The sequence below is a fragment of the Melozone crissalis genome, unplaced genomic scaffold, assembly GCF_028551555.1.
Source record: "Melozone crissalis strain CALT ecotype California unplaced genomic scaffold, PUWL_Pcris_2 ptg000018l_1, whole genome shotgun sequence".
NCBI lineage: Eukaryota > Metazoa > Chordata > Aves > Passeriformes > Passerellidae > Melozone > Melozone crissalis.
This window is the reverse complement of record NW_026535796.1, coordinates 6,901,623-6,925,647: the sequence shown is the minus strand read 5'-3', so window position 1 is coordinate 6,925,647 and position 24,025 is coordinate 6,901,623. Positions and strand designations below refer to the sequence as shown.

The 24,025-nt window shown below is 37.0% G+C and overlaps 1 protein-coding gene across 1 annotated transcript in view; it reads right to left on the bottom strand.

Moving 5' to 3' along the window:
* Positions 1-2,367: 2,367 nt before the first annotated feature.
* The window catches only part of INSC (INSC spindle orientation adaptor protein), a 63,363-nt gene continuing 41,705 nt past the window's right edge, over positions 2,368-24,025 (bottom strand). The window contains exons 7-12 of the mRNA XM_054276131.1: positions 19,153-19,324; positions 16,798-16,976; positions 6,315-6,381; positions 4,579-4,734; positions 3,860-3,936; positions 2,368-2,496 (exon numbers count right to left, since the gene is read on the bottom strand). Coding sequence (XP_054132106.1) covers positions 2,368-2,496; positions 3,860-3,936; positions 4,579-4,734; positions 6,315-6,381; positions 16,798-16,976; positions 19,153-19,324 — 780 coding nt within the window. The remainder of the gene's footprint in view (positions 2,497-3,859; positions 3,937-4,578; positions 4,735-6,314; positions 6,382-16,797; positions 16,977-19,152; positions 19,325-24,025) is intronic.

Here is a 24,025-nt window from a genome sequence, read left to right as displayed (position 1 = left end):
CCTAAAATGCTTTTGAGGACGCTTAGGTGACAAGAGGTCTGCTGAAATGGCTCTTTCAAGATATATTTTCTGCTGCAAATAGGAGTTTCACCTAAAAGTACTCTTCTTCTGTAATATAAACAGCCACATCTGTAATATGAACACATTAAAATGGAAAATATGGGCCTAGAATTATGGATCCTTATTGCAGATTGAGACTATCTGTAGTGAATTCAATCATTGTGGGTTCACATTCCTGTACTAAGAGAAAATTAGTTGTTACCAACCTGCTCACTGAATATTTGATTAATATGTTAGAAATTACATTAAAACATTACGAGCCATGATGGCATCTTCTTAATAGCCCTTTCAGTTCACTATGCATGCATGTGTGGAAAATTTCTTTAAAAGAGATTTTAAATTTACCTATTATGGAGTAAACCCTACTCTATCTTGACACTCCTATCTCTGCTGTTAGCTGAAGCTGACAGAATGAAGTTCTGTACAGAAATTTAGTACAGAATTTGATGTGTTTTATCAGGGACTGCCATGCTATCAGAATGATAACAAGATTTTTTTTTTATTAGGTTTTTTAATGAAATTTATTAATTTATTGTTTCTACCAAGACAACCATGGCTCACACATGTATTTCTGCTTAGGAAGAAAAATGTTGAAGTCCATCAATAATACAATATTTTTAAAGCTTTACAGTACCATGCGTTTTAACAATCTTGGAAACTTAAGAAGTTGTCTCAAATAAGCAAAAAATCAGAATTCATCTCTGTGCTTACTAGAACATCTGATCCAACACTTTCCTTTGAATAGCTGCTCATGACAGAGGTTATTGTAAGTTTTGTAAGGTTTTAAAATTCAGTCAAGATAGAGCTGATTATATGGAGAGGTCACAAGAAAGACATTAAGGCAGAGACTTCTTAACTCATACAATCAAGGGAGAAAAAAGTAACCACCTTTGCCTCACTGCTTGAAGCAGGACAGGTTTCTTATATACAGAAAACGTGGAAGGCAATCACAGCTTCACAATTTCCTGGTGCTTTTCGTTCAAACACCACATAACACTAAAGAAACATTAATTTATGAAGCTGCTTAATATATCTACAAAATACAGCAAGAAAAGAATGTGGGGGGGTTTTGGCAGATATCCTAGAACCTTGAAGTTGCTGATCATAAAATGATCCAAAGCAATGTTTGGAAGCCATGAAAAAAAAAAAATTACAGCTCTTTTCATAATCTACAGACTGCTTTGTGAAAAATCAAGGGGAAAAAAACACACTACCAGATATTGTTGGTTGAGTAATTTTCAATAGATGTGGTTTTTCAATGAAAGGAAAAATAAAGAATTAAGAAGAATGCTCATGGAAAAAAAGTTGATTTCAAAATAACATCTGTTATTTAGGTTATCATCTATTTCTCAACTTCCAGAGCTCCTAAGGGTCCCATTATAAGTTTTAAAAATACAGAACTAGTTAGCAAGCCAGAAAAATGAAAATTCAAGTTACAATTAATTAAACTCTTCAGGTTATTTAGTATAGGTGTGAACAACTTTTCACAAAAACAGTAGCTTGAATGGTAAAAACATGTCTGGACATTAGCACTTCCAGTTCTTGTAAGGCTTGGAAAGGAGAGAAAATTGTCACTGTGTAATGGTTTTAAATCATAGATGGAAAATTTTACATTATGAGATAAAACATACACCATCCAAGTTTTTTCTAGAATTCTATGGATTTCTTTAGGAAATTTCAGTCAATGTAAATAAAGAGCTTTCTGTTATTGTGTATCCTCTGATGGAACACATCTTTATACAGCCTAAGAATGTATTCAAGCATCATTTGAAGCCAGTGTTTGAACATTTTTTGGTAATTTTTCCCTCAGTTACAAAATTCTATTAAAATATAACAGTTAAGAACTGGACTTAGACTGTAACATCCCTTTCATTTCAAAGTATATACTTGCAGGTTTTAGGATTATTTTTCTCCTAATACAGATGAGGCTAAAACATTTATTAAAAAACCTACAAAATGTCCTAACTATAGAAAAAACATCAATGAAAAAACATCATCAGAAGCATTTAACATCAGAGCAAAAAATTCTTGGCTTCATTACCTTAATTCAACTATATTAAACAAAACATTTTGCTAGATGGCAATGATAAGGTATTGTGTGTCTTGGCAGGAAAATGAAATAAAAAATTACCTTTGCAAACCACAGTAACAAGTTTTCTGCCTTTGCTCTGACAAACCACATGTTCATGGATTTAGAATAAATAAGTCATAAATAACAATAGGACTAAACCAAAATAAAATTGTACATGTGCTATCTTACTGTGTACCTATCACCTTCATTACTGTTCAAAGGTTTTTGGCTCCCATTTATACAAAGCTCTCTTCCATATTTGTGCACAGCAGAAAAGAATCCACGAGTCTGGGCTTTACCAGCTGCTGAAAATCTGAATCCTCCAGCCCACCAGGACTCATCACTGCCAGTCTCCTCAGGGCTGCCTAGAAAAAAAAACCAGCATCGTTGCAATGCAGTTTGGGAAAGGTTTCAATTTCAGGTTTGGTAAAGCCTTCATTGCAGCAATCCATTATAACCATACCTAAATAACAGCCAGAACTCAAACCTCAGCTCTGCAGGTCTGTGAGTTCTGCTACCTGGGTAATCTCTCCTCACTGTCTTCATCTGTCAGATGAATCTTCCCTCATGCAAAGTTATTCAATAGCAATTATTTTGGGGCACTTTGCTTTTAGACCTGAGTAATGTCTAAGTACAGTTCAAGCCCTCAGACACCAGTGGCAATACCTATCAGAGCTTGAAGCAGCTTACGTCTCAAGAATAGTATTTTTGCCACATTTTTATCAGAAAACATCTTCAGGCAATTACTAAAATATCAGGAGAAGCAGAATTTCTGAGACAGGGAGGTAGGTAACGTCTCAAGCAATAGGCATGGATTCAAGGAATGTGCAGCAACTTCAGTGAGACAGAAAAATCATAGTCTGGTTTGTTGCCATTGCTCTGTGGTCTCTGCTCTAACCACACAAGATTAACAAGTCTTCTTGGCATGTAGGAAGAATAATCACAGCATTTTCTATGCTCACATTTATACTTTCTTCATCCTGAATGAGACCTCCTTAAATGAACAAGCTGCAATAACCAAGCATTACTATTACATTTAAAATAACATTAATATCATAAAGCACTGTGAAATTATATTCTTCATTCACCAGAGCTTGTGCTTCAGCCCTAGATCACCCATGTTCCCAGAGGGCTCTCACAGAAAGCTCAGTGAAATCATTCAGCTCTGGCATTTGGCTCACAGTGCATGCAATGCAGGGCCCTCAGATGGGATCTTTCTCCTGAGCAGAGACAGTCTTAAGCTTCTGGTGCCCACTCCTTGCTGGGCACTGTATTGTCTTGGTGACACAAATAGAAAAAAAATGGATTGGAGTGGACGCAAGAAATAACTTTTCCTCTTTTTGGATGTTTTACATAAATATCTTCAAATGTATGTGTGAGTGCAGATAAAGGGCTGCTACCCTCGTGACTGAAGGATAATTTCAACAAACACAGAACCATCACAGGATGGAATTTAGGAATTAATGAATCCTTAAATTCCAAAGTGTTCCAAGGAAATTTTTGGTGCCCAATAATGTGAAGATGAAGTAATTTTTCCTTATGTGCTAAAATCTTCAATCTGAGGATGAATAATTGACAGTGTACAGGATTATGCTTAAGGGGAAAAGCAGGAGACCCTGACATGAATTTAAAAAATTTCTGCAATACTTATGAATTTTGAAATCTAAAGGGATATTTTTTCCTTAGTTTTGCAGCATAAGCATAAAAGGAAGACTAAAATGTACATACCAGACATGCCACTAAGACAGAATCACTGTTATTTCTTTCTGTTGGTGATCTGCAAAGTTTAATCAGGCGAGGAATACCTGAGAGCAACAAAAGAGTGTCAGGAGAAATAATTTAGAAAAACAACTTCTTATTTTGTGATATTTTTTAGATGCATCATATTTATCCTTTTTTAGTAGATATGATCTCTAATGCAAAGATGATATGCCAATACTTAAGGGACCTTCCATGGAGATATGCAGTTCAGAGCAGCTATAATTAATAGTTGTAAAGCATAAACAAATAAATTGGGTTTACTTGCTGCTGCAATTTCAGAGCGAAAATTGTGACCTCCATTTCTTCCCTACCAATCCCCCCACGCACCCTTAAAAAACTTCTACCCAAAGAACACATTCTCTCCCATTGCGTTCATCACATCTGGGCCTGCTGGGGTCCCAACCTTCTGTGCCCTGACAGATCCTGCATAAGGGAAGGAGGAGGCAGCAGTGTCAGTTGGCACAGCAAGGCACATCTCTGTGCTGAGTGGTGCTGCACCTCAGGCTCCTCTGGGAAACAAGCCAGAGGCTCATTTAGCTCCATCTCCTCTGTCATGCTCTGGACAGACTCTACAGGGAATATCTCTCACAAAGTTCACCAAGTGAGGCTAAACATTAAAAAGAGCTTCTCCATGACTGGCAGCTGCTCCCTCTTTCAGTGCCATTAAGCAGGAGACACCTCCTTACAGCTGAGTTTTACAGCTGCCTCTGCCACCTCGGGATCCCGGCTGAGCCGTGCCAGGGTCACCGCAGATTTCTGCTGCACTCGCTCACAAGCTGCAGCTTCTGCTGGGTTTCCAGAGGAGGATTTCTCAAACAGCATCTCCATTAAAAGCTGAACACCTGAAAGAATACAAGAGCCATTGTTATCCACTCTCCAACAAAAATCTCCATGCAAAATGTAAAGGGGAAATGAAAGCTGGGCTAATACAGACCAGCCTCTGCCCAAAAAGGGAGAATGCAGAATACATAAATGAAGGCTGCATTTTTCATTTCAGCACCCAGGCACATCTGATCTACACATAACTTTGTCTTCACTAGGAAGCTACAGAACTTCTGGAACTATAAAATGCACTAACTCTTTCCTCCTCTAAAAGTTGGTATCTTAAATTTCACTAATTTATTTCAGTCAACCAAATGTAATTCCTTATTTGCTTCTAAATTAACCTGAAGGCAATCACTAACTGAAAAACCTGTAGTGACATATTTCAGGTCACTAAACGAAGTTTCACTCTCAATTCAAGTAATTATTTTTTGTTTATTTACATATTTTTAAGCAAGCCTTTAAAAGTTTCCTTCTCAAACTGTTTAAGAGTATTTTAGAATGAGGAATCCTTTAATGAAGGAAATTATGAAATTCTGTTTCTTGAATTTACTGTATAACTCTTCACTCTAGAAGAGACAATGTTATCCCTGTCGAAGTGGCTTCATTAACTTATCGTTGCCTGTAGGAGTTGATAGTCTTCTTGTAGCATCACAAAAAAAGAAGATGATTTCTCCTTTCTAGATCATTTTAAATGTAAAGACAATTATGTGCTATTAGACTCCATATGCTATTAGGCATTCAGATTACATCAGGTAGCATCAGAGGATTTTAACTGTTAGAACATTTGCATAAATAATTCAGAGAATTATCATCAGAACCATGCAGCTAGATAATAATCAATCAACATAAAAAAACTTCACAGTTGAGAAGAAAGTACCTAAATTCTCCAGCATTCAAAGACCATTCTCAGAATGTGGCCTCTTACTAGCACCTGTTTATTATAACATGAGGCAGACACAAAAGACATTTTACACACAGGAGGAGTGCCAACCCCTCTCAAAAGCCAGGGGGCAAATGCTTCTTGTGAAATTCCATGGCAGAGTATGTACACAAATTTTACTTGCTGTCATTCTCCCTGACAATCCACTACAGTGTCTAGCATGACTTAGGCCTACTTGACCTAGCAAAGCAATACATGTGAATTTTCACTGTAATTTAATGTTTCCCAAAAAAAAAAAAAAAAAAAAAATCACCCATCTTACTCTATTGCTGGCCTTGAATTTGCTGGTAGATGTATTAATAAGGCATTTACATCTTACCACAATATTACCTGTATTACCACAATACAGCTTGCTGAAACAACCTTTACTTTTTTACTACTTTTCTTTGCATCTAGGAGTAAGTAACGCACACAGAACACCAACAATGTGGTCACAAATGCAGTTTCCTAAAACAGTGGCATTTTATTTCGTTTATGTGGAACCATCCCCAGGACTCATTTTGCATCCTGCAGCAATGTGTAATATGCAGCAGAGACAGGATGCAAAATGAAGCTTTATTAGTGAAGCCTTTCTCCTCTACCTTGTAAGTACTACGTTCCCATCTACTCTGACTCTACAGAAAGAAATAAAAAATATAATTCAGTTAAAATACATACCATTTCCTTGAATGATTTCTGAAGCACACTGGTCCAACACAGACATGTTTGCCAATATTGTTACCACCTGTTGTTAAAAAGAGAAGGAAATATGAAGTCCAGTCCTACAATTCAGTAATATTAAATACAATTGTGGTTCATAATATAAATATGGCAGAAACATGGCAAATATTTGGGACAGCTGTAATTGCACTGAATCTGTTCAGGTAAAATGCTAAGAAATCCTTGCAAGAGATTTGGAGTTTTGAGCTTTGATTCAAGGGAATATTTAAGGAATATTTTCCAGTTTTGTTGAAGTCAAGAATTTTCTGCATGTCAAGGCACTGTCTCAAAAGTAACTGGACTTAAAATTTTGTTTATACCTTTCTAGAGGTAAAAAACCATGGTTAAGCTTTGTACCAACACATTCTGTGTTGGTATGTGCACAAGCCCATTCTAAGATCTTGATTTACAGAATTTCTCAACTGTTTTTGAGATTAGGTGTAACTCAACTTGCTTAAAGTGATGCAGCAAGCCACTGACAGAGCCTGAACCCTGTGGTGCTGTTGGCTTTCAGTAAGCCATTCCCTCATTGATATCACATACTTTCTCACACATCCTGCAAGACATTCTTCTCAGTCCTTCAAATACTTTGCTTTTTGCATGCAGACACATCCCAATATTAACAGCATATGTGAGAGACCAAATAATAAATGCTAGAGATCTTCATAATGCAAAACAGAAATAATATTCTTTCCTTAGAGGTTTTAAACTTTCTCTAATGTAATTCAGGAAAACTGATCAGACTCAAAAATAAGGGTCAGTTTTGGAACTGGTTATCAGCTTTTAACAGTACAGTGTCACTTCAGAAACCAGCAAACTTCTTAGATGTAAGGAGGCATGAGATCAAATCCCCATTCTGATCTCATTTTGCCATTTTAAAAACAAGGATGACTCATTTCCGATGCTATGACATAAAGGTCTTCCACTTTTGAAGGTGGTGTTACAGTGTCATCTCCCTGAATAAATATACTTAGTTAGCATGCAAATGAGTTGCTGAAACTCTACAGAGTGACAGGTAGAAATATGGTAACTCAGTGTATGTCTATGTATTTATTCCATATTAATTATTAACTGTGTTGCAGGCAGAGTGTATATGTTTTCTCATTCTAAATTATATCCCGTTAATGAAAATTGCTTCCTCCGTGCAGAATCTGTACCCCATGTGGCTCTCTAAGCCACAGATGAAGAATTCAATTAACCACAATTTGAATACATGCCAATTATTCCACTGCTTCAAGTTATTTTGTCTAATAAGTATTTTCATACATAAAAATAGTTTGTGTGCATCTTTTGACACCAAAAAAATTATTTGAGGTTATAGCTATACTTCCTTCGTGTTGATTATGTGGCCCCCATATTTTGCAATATTTATGGACTAGCTTAGAGGGTTTATTTGTAACACTCTCCAGAGGGGGGTAAAAAAGACCCTTATGATCAATGACCATCAAGTTCTACCCATATTATCTTCTAAAATCTTAGTAGGACACAAAAGGTAGCTAAGCCATAGATTAGCTCACTCCATATGGATAAACCTTGTTTTTCCCCAAGAAAGTCCATTTTCCTGTGATGTAAACAATATAACAAAATAGGATAATGTAAAAATATAATAGGCAAGCAGAATAAAGTGTTGACTTCAAAAGCTCTATTTCCCCTACATTTTCCTCTTTTAAAGTTCATGCAACTTACATGAAAATTTCCTCTGTAACACAAACCAAAGTTCAAGGAAGTTTCCTATTAAGGATGAACTCTCTAGAGGAAAACACAAACAAATGTAGACTCAATTTGCTTCAGAAAGTAACACTTCTGTGAACACTGGTATTAATGAAGTCTCATCTCTTTTGGATTTAGAGTTGATCAAAAAACATAAATAGATGTTTGCCAGTAGGTTCTCTCCCACTGTAGATTTATTTTTCTTTTTGTATACAGAAGCTTATACTGCAGTCTTTATCTTTGCTTCTCTTCCCATTATCTGGCTCCAAATTTCATAAAGCCTTAGGCAGTCTCAAAAATAACTATGAAGTCCTGTTGAATCAGCAAACCAGTTCAGATGTTATGGTGAGACATGGAGCACACAAACAGATACAGATAAAAGTGACTGCCTGAGCCTCATTCATACTTGAAAATTATTGGAAAAGAATGCATACCAAAACCTCTTTCAGAACTGAAATTACTTTGAAATAATTAAAAGTTTTGAAGATGTTTAACATGGAATCTCTACTGTTCAACTGCAATTTGTAGTATCAATTTCATTAATTGCTTAAGTAATTGATGTTGCAAAAGGGCACATTCCATGATTACAAAGCATTGGCACCTGACAGAATTTATAGTTCTTGCAATTATTTTGGATTCCTAATCCATGCAATAAACTTGTGATCAACTCAAAGTGTAAGAAAGAAGACATCCTGAAGACAAGGTGCATGAGCTCTGGTCATCTGTCATTGCCTCCCTACCATGGAGAAGGAATGTGCTGAAGCCACACGCCAATTCTTGATCTGTGGGATTTCTAGATGTGTTATGAAGCAAATTTTGTCAGGGAACCCAGCATAATTCCCTACCCCAGCATCTATATCTCTGCTAAGCAGATCTGCTTTGGAGGTGGATCCTGACCCATGCATTTCCAATATCTGCATTTTAGCAGCGCTCTCTAATAGACTGACACAGGCTGGCCCACACTCCTTTCTCTGATCGCCAAATCCATCAAGAATTGCAGGTGCCTCTCTCTGCTAAACCTGGTGGCTGCAGTTTGTGCACTGGGAGCCCTAAATCCACTGTACTAATGAAGACCACAGAAAAATAGATTGGGTCAACACATAATCAGCATAGAAACATAGAACAGCTTGGGTTGGAAGGGACCTCAGAGATCATCTAATTCCCATCCCTGTCATAGGTAGAGACACTTTCCATTTGACCAGGCTGCTCAGAGCTCCATCCAGCCTGGCATTGGACACTTCCAGGGATGGGACATACTCAGCTTCTCTTGGCAACCTGCTCCTGTGCCTCACCACCCTCACAGCAAAGAATTTCTCCCCAATATCTAATCCAAACCTACTCTTGTTCCATTTGAAGCCATTCCCCTTGTCCTGTCACTACATGCCCTTTCAGAAAGTCCTTCTCCACCTTCCCTGTTGGCTCCCTCAGGTCCTGGAAGCCCTATGACATTTGTTTGCCATCAGAAGGGAGCTGGATGGATGATTCAGGTCAGTGTCATGAGTAGCACTGCTAAAAACAACCAGAGGAACAGACCTGCAGGGCTCCTCCTGTGCTCAACACCTGCCTGCTTGCCTGTGCTCTGCACACCTGACCCAGGGGGCACTGAGACAGGGCAAGGCAGAACGTCAGCAAAGGAATTCTCAGCTAAAGCTCATGCCTTAGCACCTTCTGAAGGGACACCAACTTAGCAAAATATCAACATGCAGAGATTTCATTGGGAGTAGTAACATTTTTCACAAGAGTAAGAGATTAAGCAGTTAAAGCTGAACTTAAAAACTTTAAATTTTTAAGGTAATTTTCAAGTTAATTTTGAATGTTTAAGTTAAAATTGAACTTTTAAACTTCAGAACTTAAAAAAGCACACCCAAAATCAAGAAGCTTTGAATGTTCATCTTTAAAGGGTTTGTTGGTGAACCTAGTAGACAGGGATATTTGAGAGGCCCCTTAAGACCCATGGAAATTTTTCCTGTATAATAAATAAAACTAAAAATAACAGTGTTATTTCATATTTTTCAAATTTCAGTAGAGCATTATCTTCTTAAGTGTTGCAGTTACCATGGAAATTAATCTGAAATCTAATCAAAAATCTCTATTTTTATAAGCCAAATAAGTAAACAGATATTTAACACAGATACATCTCTAGTGACAATATCAGATACTATTATAAAATTGGCAGTGTTGATCTTATTTGGTTGTCCTATATATATTTCATAACTTAAAATTTGTTTCTATTCCCACGTAGTTTCCTTCCACTCCCTCAGACTTCCACACATATTGAATTCATGAGTGGTGAATCCTCCTTTTAAGTTCTGTAGTCTGCTTTGCCCTGAACTGTAGGAATTTCAGTTGTCAAGAGCAATTTAAATTTGAGAAACCATGGTTGATTAAGAAACTTTAAAATAGTTTTCTTCAAACAACAGTCACCTTGGAATTTTTTTTACTAAAATACATAATTACTAACACTATAATAAAACTTTTCTAAACAACTAATGGTGACTAATGCTCATCAACCAGCGTACAAGGTACTAAATCTTTGCTGCAAAAGTAAAAACTAGATACAAATGCTTTGCTATAAAATAAGATACACTGAGAGTGTAAACCTGTAGTTATCAAAGAGATTTAAACTTAAAGAACACTTAAGAACAGAAGGCCTCTCTGAAAACTTTCCCTTAGTGAGAGATTTAAGAAAGTTTTTCTCTTTATTGTGAAACCAGCTACTAAGGAAGAAAGATGCACATATTGGCCCTTTAGGAGGGTAAAATTTTCCACAATTTAGGGTCCCTTATCTCATTTGTGGGAGGGGGAAGTGTCTGCAGATGTGAAGGTGTGGTGCTAATATACCTTTATTGATAATAAAGGCACACAGCTCAGGAGGCTTTTATCAACACTCCCAACATAAAAAGAAAGACACAAGCTCAAAATAAGAATTAGCAAGTAATTGAATAGAGTGGCTAAGAAGATCAATATAGAACTGCTAATTCTCTTAGTTAATTACTCCTTTAAGGCTGGTTCATTGCTAAGTAATATTAATTTTTGTACATATTATAAGAGAATTTTGTAATTCATTCAAATAAATGAGATAAGCATAAATCATAATGTGTCTGCAAAGTTCCAGATAGCCATCTTCAGAAACAAAGTGGCACCTGAATACTACTCAGAAGTAAGAGAGTCTCTGTTTCTGAAGGTAAATTAAAATCATCTGAACATCACCATTCAAGATCCATCCACAGGGAGACCACAAAAGAGTGCATTTAGCAGGCATCAAGAACAGGCATTACAGCAAGCTGAGGTAGAAAAAGCCTTTCAAGACATTATCTATCAGGAGGAAAAACTTCAGTGAGAAATCTCTGGATATTCTCCCTGGGATATTATAATGCATGAAAACAGAAAATAACTCCAATGGCTTCTGATAGCCATTTTTGTGATTGGGAACTTAGTTTTTCTTCCTGAAAACAGACAATAAATACAGCCAGATGAGCAGAAGAAGGTAACATCCCCCAAAAATAATAACAGTGGTTGGAGACAGGATCTGCTTGCAAAGTCTAGGTTTATTCTGAGACTGTGCCAGGGAAATGTATTTTTGGCATGCTGAGGCAGAGCAACAGAGACTAAAGCTGTAGGAAACTTACATTCTGGAATGAAGGAAGTCTTTACTACATTTTTATTTATGTTACTTTCTCTTGCTGACTAATGTAGATAAGGAACAGGCAGAATAGCCAGGTTCTCACATTATTTGTTTTAAAGAAGCACATAGGACATGCACCCTGTGTGGGTCACACTGTGAAAATACACATCCCATGTGCCCCACCAGGGCATATAACTAACAGTGACTGAGCTAGTGGCCACAGTTTTGTGTCTTTCAGGTTAAAACCTGGGGGAGAAAGAATCTCTCAGGCTTCCTTCAAGGCATTGAAAAGCTTCTTGTGTTTTTCAAACAGGCTCAAACAGCCAGAGGCACCTAAGAGAACTGATCTCCCCAGAGCAGAGCACAAATGAGCCTTTCAACACAAATTAGTTTTCAAACTGAGCTGAGATTTTATTCTTCCAACTGAACTCCTTGCTTTGCAAGTGGGAGCACACTGTCTTATCCTGCACAGAATCTAAAATATGAGAGGCAGAATTGGAACTAAGCAGGAATTTTGTCCCAAAAAATCTTAGTTTTGGACCCCTAAAATATAACAATCTATAACATTGACCATTCAATGCCAGTTTATGCTGGTCACATGTGCATGAAAAGACAGAGATAAGCAGTTAAAAAGAAAAATAAAAGACATCAGGAAATTATTACAATCTTACATAAGAAACTAACTGTAATATCATTAATATAATGGTGTGGTTAAAATTCAGATAGTTGGGTGACTTTGGCCTAATTTTTATTTTTGCATCTGTTACTAGCAGTCATGTTTCTTCCTTGATTTCTTAAGATTTTTAAAATAACTTAATTTTTTTCATTTAACAGTTCTCTTTCTTGCTATTTTAGTTGAAATCATGTTTTCTCAGTGTGATCTAGTCAATACTGGAAAGGATCCCACAATTTTAATGTACAATTTACCATCCACAGAGCACAGTCAGGCCTCTCAGAGGGAAGGGAATTCCAACCACCTATCTAGTGATCACAGTATTAATGCCAGATCTGGGTATTAACAGAGACCTGTGCAAGAAAACAGTGCAGATACCCTTTTATGAACTTGTCTACATGTAAAGGCTTTGTTAATAAACTCCCCAGTATTCAAGAAATTTAGATTGAGAAGCAGTACTGCAAGTTTCTTTCATACAGACAGGGATTTTCAAGGAAATCTAAAAGAACTGTTAATATTCTTCTCATTAAAAACATTATTCTCAAAGTCTTTCACTGAGGGTTCAGAAATATTTAGAAATCAAAATTCCTTTATATTACAGTAACATCTGTCTCTAATCTCCTTTTGACACTACAATCTTCTTTCAGGGAGGGGAAAAAGGTGAGGAAGGACAGGAAAAATAAACACAAATGCCTAATAAGGAACAAAAGGTGAAGAACAGAGAAAAGAATGTGGAACCTAGAGGAAGAATGGTAATAAGCACTTAAAATAATAAATGAAACAGATCTCAGTGTCTAAACCAGCAGCATCTCCCAAATACCAAAAAGGCAGGAAAGAATTTATTAGGAAAAAAAAAAGCAGCAATCATTTCCAATTTTTCCTTCCAGCTTAAGAGCCTTTCTCCACCTCAAACTGTTTTGAAACCTAACTCACTGATTGTAGACCTAGGAATAACCACTTTAAAATGGATGCGTTCACTGCACATTAATTCTTTGTGTGCCTGAGTAAGAGAAGCTCAGAAGGTGTTAGGCTATACCTCCACAGCTTCACAGGTAAGGTGAGAATACTAACAACACTGAAGAGACAAGTGGGAATGCAGAGAGAAAAATTGTATTATACATAAACATACTGTGCCCAAACATACATATTTCATATTTTTCTATGTAGAATCTAAGATGATGGTTAAAGTCAAAAAGATCCTGGATGATAAGGGATTTAGCTAAACCCCTCTTCTGACAGATCTCAAACTCCATTAAGACTGCATACACTGCACTGCTGAATTTAGGCATAAACCCTTCTGAAAGGATATTTTTGATGGTTTTTTAAGTTTCAGAGAATAGCTATCTGCAGAAAGAAACAGAACATGGGACATTCATATCCATTTTGACCCAAAATTGGGGAATAAGGAATCTGGAACAGCTTTATGACTGCTCTTATACAATGTATTCTGTTACAAAACTAAGGAATCTCAGTAGAATGTTGCTGGCTACAGAAACAGTCACATGCTTCTGTAAAATGGGCAATGATAATCTTGTTTATCAGTAAGTCCAGTTCTCAGTTCTAGATTTCTTTCCTGACCTAATCTAACACCACCTGGGAAATGAAAGAAGAAGGAGGTTGGTTTTTGGATAGCAAAGACAGAAAAGGTTGGGGTTTTTTTTATTTTAAGTTTTTTTAAATGTTTTTTGTCATCTGCACAAAAAAACTTTACAGAAGTCAAAAGACAGAACAATTTTAAAGGTGCTTGAGCAGTAAAATATTTTTTGCAGTCAGTGCACAATCTATATCCAAATCCTGGGCAGAATGTTATTTATTTGTACCATCACAGAGGGTGATAATTAATAATAATTTTATGTCCTGTATAGAAGGACATAGTGTGAATTTAAGATGAGGTAAAATGGCACAAAGGAAAACAAATTTCCATGTTCCTTTGCAGCATTTCAGCTTCCTCCCAGGTTTGGTTTACAGTAAAGCACACTCCAGTCTAGCAGAATAGAATTTTCTTAAATCGGCATTAATACTAAAGTAGTTATATAGTTAGAAATATTAAGTAGTTTTCTATAAGTAGTTGTGCTACTTAAATTAAATATTTATATGAAAAACAGAGCATTTAAGTTTGAGGGGTCTTTTATACAATTTTCTAATATTTTGTATCAGCTATGTAAGTTTTTACTTTGTTTAATCACTTTAACATTTAGTATAACTTATTCCAAATCATCTTTTTTACTGATCAGGATGACTTGGTCATTCAGAATGGACATCAGTGCATGAAAATATATTTCACATTGGTTCCATTATCCAAAATAAAATCTTGAATCAAAAAATTTTCAAACCTACTCATCTTTAATGTACATCTCCCTAGGCAAGTGGCTACTGTCTGGGACATAATATTATATATACCGGGAAAAGATTCTGAGTACATTACTTACCTAAAAGGATTTCCTGTCAAAAGCCAAAAATCACAATTTATGAAACCAGTATAAAATATAGTATTGTAGTGCTGTTTTTTTAGCTGAGTGTATTTTCCTCATTGCAATGATAGACACAAAGCAAATTAAAAGGCAAAATATTCCATGAGACTGCTGCAATTGGCAGACACCAAATCCCCACCCCCAAATACAAGACTGAAACAAGGGGAGCTGTTCACTCAAACACGCTTGTTCAGGAATTTGAAGGAAGACTTCTCTCAAGGCTTTGGCATTACCAAAACTGTTTAACTGGCAGCTCTTAAAGACAAGATGAGCAGCACTCAAAATCCACCTGGACATTCAAAACCCCAGGGAAGGATGTTACAGTTCCCATTGCTACAGGAGCCAAGGAGGCAGCTCAGAATCTTCCTGTAGCACACCACAGAGAATCCTTGCTAGTCTAGTTTCTTATTCTGAGAAGGAAGGTGAGGTGTCTGGGGGATGAGATCTCAGTTCTTGGAAGGAAACCATTCAGTTTGCTGTTCATCTAGCTAGTGAGATGAACTTGCAGCTTGCAAGCTGCAAAAGGCCTGGAACCAGCCTGTCACCTAAAAAAAGTCATACGTATTTCTTTCGAGATCTACCTTCCTCAAAAAAATAAGGGGCTTGCTCTGCTACCCACAGAGCAAACTGCAAACTCACAGCTGACAACAGAATTCAGATGAGGACATAAAAAATAAGGAAATCAAAACTATGAGAGCATACAGGAAGAATTTTTAAAAAAGACTGTGAAGGATTGTACATATGTAATAGTACGCAGCCATGACAACACCACAACTGATATCTCTGACTATGCCCAAAGAGCACTACAGCAATTATGGCTTAATTCCATCTTTTTATACACAGACCTGAGCTGAAAAACTACTAGGTGCTATTAGAAGCTATAGCAGCCCTAGTAATCCCTCTAGAATACCAATAATCAGTTTCTAGAGTCCACTGTGCCTTAATTTCCAAGGCCTGGCTCATGGCTAAGGATGAGCAAAGCCTTCTGTGGCAGTGCAGATCCTAAATCTACCATAAGTCATCTTTTCTTATCTAAATCTACCATAAATCATCTTTTGGCTCCTTCAGAGCTGTGAAAGGGAAGGTTGTGAGACCTGAATGGTGGAAGTTTAATTACAGTCACAAGGTCTCATGGACAGAAGTAGGTTAAGTTTGCTGAGTACCAGCCTCCATCCCTCAATAGCCATTACTGAACCCTCAGGCCTCATGCACATCACTGCTGAGGCAAAATTAATCACTGAGATACCAAATAAGCAGTGCCTCTGCACCATCCCAATGCATTGGAGTGTCTGAGAGGAGCAAAAGAATTCCCCCTGATTTCATCTGTGCATTAACATAGACCTTTAGTATTCTCTAGTGTCCCTTTACTAAAAAACAAAAAAGTTAAAATACTGGTGAGAAAGAAACAGAAAGGCAAAAGTACATTAGCAGTATTTGCCAATAAAAATTTGCAAGCCATCTACCAGGCAGACAGGACTTGATCCAAAGCCCACCGACGTCTATGGGCTGGGGATCAGGTCCTTATTCAGCTTTTGGAGCTAATTCCTCTTTGAACTGACAACTCTATGTTTAGGCTCCATATTTATCTTTGCCTCAAAGCTCTGTCCAGTCAAGTTTTGAATCCCTCCAACAACAGAGATCCCATAACCTCTCTGGGTCTCTGTGTCACTATTTGGCCTAATTCATGATGAAAAAAAAATAAATTCTGCTATCTTAGATATATGGAATTCAACTTTTTTTTTTTTTTTTTTTTTACTTTTTGAAAATCACATTAAAGCTGTCATATTTTTAATGCTCACTAAAAAAATAATAAAAAAACAACCAAAACCAAAGAAGGAACTGAAGCAGATAAACAAAGAGGCAATACAATGAAAAGAACCAAGAAAGGATTGGCTGTGTCAAAATAGACACAGTGCTGAAATCTTTTGGCTTTTATACAAACGTGACAGAGAAATTTCTCACCTGATCCCGGGAATATGGAGTATCCACTATGTGTTTGTCTGAGCACGCTGCCAGGAGAATCTTCATTGCATTTAACTGGAGCAATATTTCACAAGCCATGGTATCAAAGAAAGTGATGTTGGCAAGAGCTGCTGAAGCCAGCAGGAAAACTTCACCTGATGAGGCTTCTTGGCACAGTTCTAGGAATGCAGAAAATAAGCTGGATAAAAGTCATTCCTTCAATGCAGCTGTTAAAGGCAATATTTAAGCATCTGCGCTTGCAATAGTGATCTTATTAGCCGATATCAAGTTCATAAACAGGGAGATAAAAAAAAGGAATCAAAAAATATAAACTTAATTTTGTCAGTTATGTAACATCATAGAAGGGTTTAGGGTGGAAAAGACTTCTAAGATCATCAGCTCCAACCAAACCCATCTCTGCCAAGTCCATCACTAAACCATGGGCCCAAGTGCCACATCCACACAGCTTTTAAATACCTCCAGGGATGGCGATTCAACCACTTCCCTGGGCAGTGTTTTCCAGCATTTAATAATTCTCTCCATGAAGTAATTTTTTCCTAATATCCAATCTAAAACTCCCCTGGCACAACTTGGGGCCATTTACTCTTGTTCTATCACCTGTTACTTGGAAGAGACCAACATCCACCTCACTAGAGCCCCTGATGAACGATATGCTCTACCTAGTATACTGTTCTACTGGGAATATTGCACTGCATGTTGTTCAAAATAAAGCTTAATATAACTAAATAAAATCAAATACAGGAGGCAGAAAGCTAGAAGTAAATGATCCATGTGAGAATAATTCCATCCTCTTCTTTAGAAAAAGGTAGATGTTGCTTATCTCTAAATCTAATTCTCTGTAGTCAAAAATCATCCTGCATATTTTTCAACTTCAATAAGTGCTGAAGAGACAGCTACCTTTTAATCCCTTGTACATATGTACTTCAACTAAGATGTGAATCACCTGGTAATGGGATTTCTGCATGGTTTAAAAATTAAACATATTACAGTAATTCAATTACTGAGTTATAAATATTACAAGGAAAGTGGTGTGTGATTACTGAAACAGGTCTTGCAAAGTTATACCTGTTCTATTTTTAACACTTACATTTCTTGGGCAGAATATGTACAGCTAAAATTCCTGCTCAACTTAATGAACAACAACTGAGGAATGATCCACCAGCTAATACATTCTGGATAAGCTTTTCAGATTGGCCCTTGACTGCAGTTCACTAAAAAAAACCAGAAAATCATCTGAAACAAACCAGGTCAGATGCTGCTAGCTATAACAGAACCAAGCTCAGCACAGGTTAATTCCACCCACTGGATTCTGGGCAGTGTCAGGGCAAAAGCTTCTCCATTTGTTGCTGGACATGAGGAATAAATTGTTCCCTAGATTTCTGCATCATTAGTTCTGTTTGGACCTCTTGAAGAAGGCCTAAATACAGCTCAGATAATTCCCAGCCACAGCAGAATCCTCAGGCATTCATACTATTCTTTTTTCTTCTTTCAAAAGCAAACAAGCAAACAAACAAACAAAAAAAAAAACCCAACTGCATCCAAATTGAAGTTCTACAGTTTAACCAATAGGTTCACTAGAAAAAATTCTGAATTCACTGATCTATTATACATTAGAAATCAAACCAGAAAATCCAAACAGTACATTTTGACTTGGAGATCTGGGAGACTAAATTTCTAGACTAGACAGAAGAGAATGCTTGAATGAAAGCTCCTGGTATTTGAGAGGGAGGGAGCACACTGCCAGAAATAAGGTATTCCTCTCTTTAGAAAGCAATAAGAAATGTCATCTTGTTTTTTCTAAAGTATTCTCACTGACCCAGGTTAAGGAAAGTCTTGCTGCTACTTTTGTCTCACTTTACCATGGATCAGGGGCCTAGACAAGAAAGACAGAGCTTTCATTTTTTTGTAACAATACCCATAGATTATATGCCACTCTACTTTTCCTCTGAATTATCATACAAATGCAAATGTAGTGGTGAGCTTGAGTCCTAGCAAGTTTGGAAAATACAACAGGCATGAAGGTTACCAGCTCTCAATATTCCTCTTTTCAGGCAAAAACCAGACAAAAGGATGCTTTGCTGAGTCCTCCCTGGAGGCTCGAGATAGACTTTCACACAGATACTATTTTTACAAATATTTATAAATTCTATTCACATGAGGCCTGGAGTAAAAAAATATTATGTAATTGCAGAATTCTCTGATTCAGAATTTAAAATTGTTATTTCATCTGTTAAGGGAAGGATGGTAAACATTATTTAGGGAATATTTCTAATGAAAGACTCATACCCTAACCTGTTACTTTAACTGGACTCAGAAATCCTGTGGAAAACTTACTGACAAGTGCTGTCACAATTTCTTCCATATTTTCCAGGAAGCTGCTGAGATGCTGAGTGAATGTGAGATGTGGAGATGTGATCTGGGCAATTACTGCTGCTGCTTCTGCATGGGTGGCTTCAGAATGGCTGGTATCAGTGAGGATGTCAGTCAGGCACAGTATCCCATCCACCTATGGACAAACAAGAGGTAGAAGTTAGAAATACTATAGGAAGCACTTTTGCAACCAAAGATGGTTTTCTATTTGTCTTTTCTTGGCAGTGACTAAACTACTCCATTTATTTTCAAAAATAACTTTAACTTGGTAGCCTTTGTGTCACAGGAAGTTTCAGTTTAGCAACTACAAATGAGTTCAGCGTATGAGTTTGTTGTCCTGCCAAAAGTCTTGCAGTTCCTTCTTCCTTAATGTTTTTGTGAAATCAATTTTGGTCCAACAGAGTCTTCTCTGACAGACATCTAAAGTTAAATATAAATCCAAAAATAAGCTCTGATAAGCAAATGTTCATTGCTACTGTGCCTCATTTGAGCTCTGCTACATGACTCAAACCTCAAGGTCTAAACAGACAAAATTTTTTGCTGCTTTTCCCTGAAATTGTCACAAAGCCAACACAGGATCAAGAAGAATACTATTAAGATGACCCTGGCCAAGCTGCTCCTGATGAGCTTACAGAGCATTTATATTAAAGCCAGGTCCACACATCCCTTGCATACTTCAAAGGGAAACAGTATAATGAGCACTGACTTAAGTTTTTGCTTTTAGAGTGTTTGAAGTGCTCTTACACAGTTCAGGCAGATAGATCATATACACACATATATTGGTTTAAATTATTGGAGACCCACTGGCACAACAAAAAACAGCAAAGGGCACATCACATTGGACTCGTGAGCAACAAAACATAGCAAGGGAGTGTTCTCTGTGCACAGGGGCATAATGTGTGAACTTTCAAATTAATAGCAATGTGTTTCTCCCCATTTAACATAGCCCTGAATAACTTACCACATTGACAAGCAAGTTGTTAGACCATAGGATCATTTAGGATGTAAAAGAACCCCAAGATCACTGAGTCCAGCCTATGACTGACCACCTGGTCAAGCAGACATGGCACTCAGTGCCCTTCAGTCCTGCTGCCTCTCTTGGGCAGTACATTCCAAAGCTTGACAACCCTTTTCATGTAGGAATTTTCCTGATGTCCAGCCTGACCCTTCCCAGGTGCAGTTTGAGGCAATTTCCCCTTGTCCTGTCACTGGCTGCCTGGGAGAAGAGGTCAAGTCCCACCTTGCTCCACCTTCCTTTCACTGAGTTGTAGAGTGATAAATCTCTCCCCTGAGCCTCCTTTTCTCCAGGCTAAACACCCCCAGCTCTGTACACTTTAGAGATACAAGGAGGAGTTAAGAAGGCTTAGTACTGAAATATGCTTCAACACTCAAACAAAAAACAAACCCACATTTGTGTTGCACACCCGCTCTTGGCTCTGTCATCTCAAAGCTTCCTCACAACATCCATGTTAAGTCCTACACATTATCTTCAAAAAGGGTATTTAGCAAATCTCTTATTCTCATTTTTATTATTTATTAATGCAGAATGTTGAGTTATCTTAATTACTTATCCTGCAATGGCCATGAATTAAATTATTTGATAAGTACTGACAGTTACTGTATTTTATGAGAAAAGCTCTCAGGTAGATAGGAGTACAAATTGTCCTCTGCAAGATTATTTACTGGGATGGAGCTTTTATTAAGAAATAGACTATATCATTGAAATTCTAATAACACAGATAAATAAAAAAGAAAGTATATCTCTATTTTTCCCTAGATCACAAATGGTATTTATTGTAGAAGCTCTAGCACTGGCAAAAAGAGAAAGAATAAATTTTCAATGTTGAACTTTTTCTTGACAAGCTTTCAACATTAATCTACCTACAGCAAAATATTTCCTCCTAGTTGTGGCAGAATTCTACAGCTTGAAACAGCAGAGTCACATAATTCACTGGGCTTCAAGGTATATTAGATCTCAGTGTCAAGTATTAATCTATGTCCTCACAAGATGATTTAGTACCCAAAATGTGCTAGACAATATCATATGCAAAACCCCACAATTTTGTCACCTTGAAATCTCCCCAGATCACACCTTGTCTGGGGTCCAAAGGATGTTAATAACAACAGGCAGTATAAAAAGTTAAACATATTCCAAGAAATTCAAAAAATACTTCACAAGAAAGTTCTTCTAAGATCCACTTCAGTCTTCAGCTCTAAATTTACTGGTTAAAATTCACTTGGCCTACTTATATTCAATGCCCTTGACAAATGACTTAAGAGTACTTTTATGCTGTTTGAGAACAGGTAATGGCTTATGAAAGACAGGTACAAGTACATGGTTAGATTTTTCTATCACCAGTAATTGTGTAAATCTACATTAATGATACAAGCTTCTACTGCTGTACTCAAATTTTAAATCACATCTTTGATTTCATTATTTGCTAAGTGATAGGTTTCGGAAATTGGGAGTTGCTGAATTGTGAATAAAAAAGCAGATACGATTTTATTCAAGACAGAGATAAATTACATTTTGGGTCTGTGAAACCCAGCATTAGCTGTTCTCCTTCCATTTCAGAAACACGTAAAATACTAACAAATTCAGTCTAAAATTTTCTCCATACACTTTTCCCTCCCATCTTAAATATAGAAAATAAAATAATTCTACTTCAGCAGGCAACCCCATTTATAAGTGTCTAGCAATAAATTTTAAAATGACAGGAGAACAATCTAATAAAAGCACTTTAACATCCAAAAAGAAATTGCTGCTCAAAGCATTTTTATAATTAGGTTTCACACTGAAAGGAACTTTGGATGGCTGCCCTGTTTTCTGTTTAATTTTGGTGAAGTAATCAGCTAAATGTCAAATCTGTTCATCACCTTGGCAATACAAAAGAACCAGTTAGCCAGAAAATGCAAACAAATGAATTCCATGAATGCAACAAGATGCTGTGAAGCCCCTGCATTTGAGGAATGGCATTCAGTAAATGCTTGATCACTAATATTTCAGTATTGATAACTGGAAATGTGCCAGGAACTTACATCCTTATGAACATAGCCCTGTTGTAGAAACTTAATCTAAGTGACAAAATAAATGTGTGACCATGTTACTGCATAGATCAAGTCTTCTGAAAGGAAATAATTTCTTTTTTTCTACAACAGGAATGAATGAGTTCTGGGGCAAAAGTCTTGTTTCTTCAGTATACCTGTCCTTCTTCCTAAAAATATTAAATAAAACTAGGCATCTGTTAAAGACACCAATACAGAACTTGGGATGAATTGCATTGATGACTTCATGATTTGAAATATTACACACAACAGCAATCCTAATTCTCTGCTTCCCACAAGGGGGTTTAAGGCAGGTTTTCCATGCCACTCTGGGAACTAAGACCCATTACCTTCCTTTTAAAAATGTCTATGTTCATTTGTATAAAATGCTGCTGAAGGCTTTTTCTCATACTTTCCCTACCATTCCTGTTCGCTCACTTCACATTCAGATGATCCCTACGTATTGGTAAAACTTTGGTCAAAACACTTTTTTGTCTTCTCTAAATTGATCTCCAGCATCATTTAGTGAGACTGGAAAGTCTTACAGGCTTCTGTCAGCTCATTTTCCACTGTGAAATCCATGGATAATACAATCAGCCTAAATCTCGGTGGTTCTAGTAAGAACAACCAGCAGATTTCAAAGCAGTTTTATAGAAGAATAAAATGGAGATGCTGAGATCCAGAGGTAGGGCAGCAAATGTGGAAAAAATATCACAAAGGGTATTTTCCATTAAATAATCTCAATTTTCCCAGAAGACAATTTCACAAGCAGAGGCTGCACCCAACAGTCAAGAACTGATAGATGAGAGCTGTGTGTCTTCTCTTGCTTCACCCATGCTGTGTAAAAGCACCTGCACAGTTAACCTGTCCTAACCTGAAGCTAGGACAGGTTAACTGTGTAGGTGAAGACATGAACATAGAGAAATTTATAAATGTGGTTACAAACCCAAACACATCAAAATTTATAGGATGAGGAAGAGGGTAACTGAGAAAGAAAGCAGGGAGGGAGGATTATCCTATTCATCCAGCAAAACCCATGTATTGTTATTCTGATGACTTGTTACTGAGTAATGGAATTGAATGAGATGATATAGTATCAAAGTGATGTCATTAAAACATCCCCAAATATAATCCTTAATAATCCAAATTACTGCAACAATTCCATGGCAGCAGCAGTGACCAGTGAACAAAACTGCAATGATTTTATAACTAATGCTGTACAACAGTGGCCATGGCACCTAATTTAAAAGCCCTATTGTGTACACCATGGAATAGTGTGTGGCTGAATAGAAGTTGACCAGTTCCCAACTCAGTAGCTTTGAAACGTCTGTCAATAACTTTAGCTTTGTATCTAAACTGGTGGTGAGTTGTGTTTTGGTTTGCAGCAACTTTGACTACAACTTCCCTTTAAAACTCCCTTCCTCCAGATGGAGCCAAGCTGATGAAGAGGTATTTTTTCTTTCTGATGTTTATCCACCAAGGAGAAGTGTAAATTTGATCTAGGAATATTGTTATGTGCATAAGAGAAAAGACATTTGGCCGTATCAGCTTGAAGGATGCATTAAACATGGCAATGCCTGAGTAGCAACCTTACATCAATGCTGCAGGGAGAAGCAAAGTGCAGAGCAAGATCAAATAAAAAGATCCTTACTCTGGACTATCCAAAAGTCAAAAGATAAATCCTGTGCAAACCCTTTCTCCCTATGAAACCAAGAGGAAGCAGCCCTGCACCTCAAAATTCATGTTCCTCAGCACTCAGAGATGCTCTAAGTTTGTTGCAGATAGGAAGTAC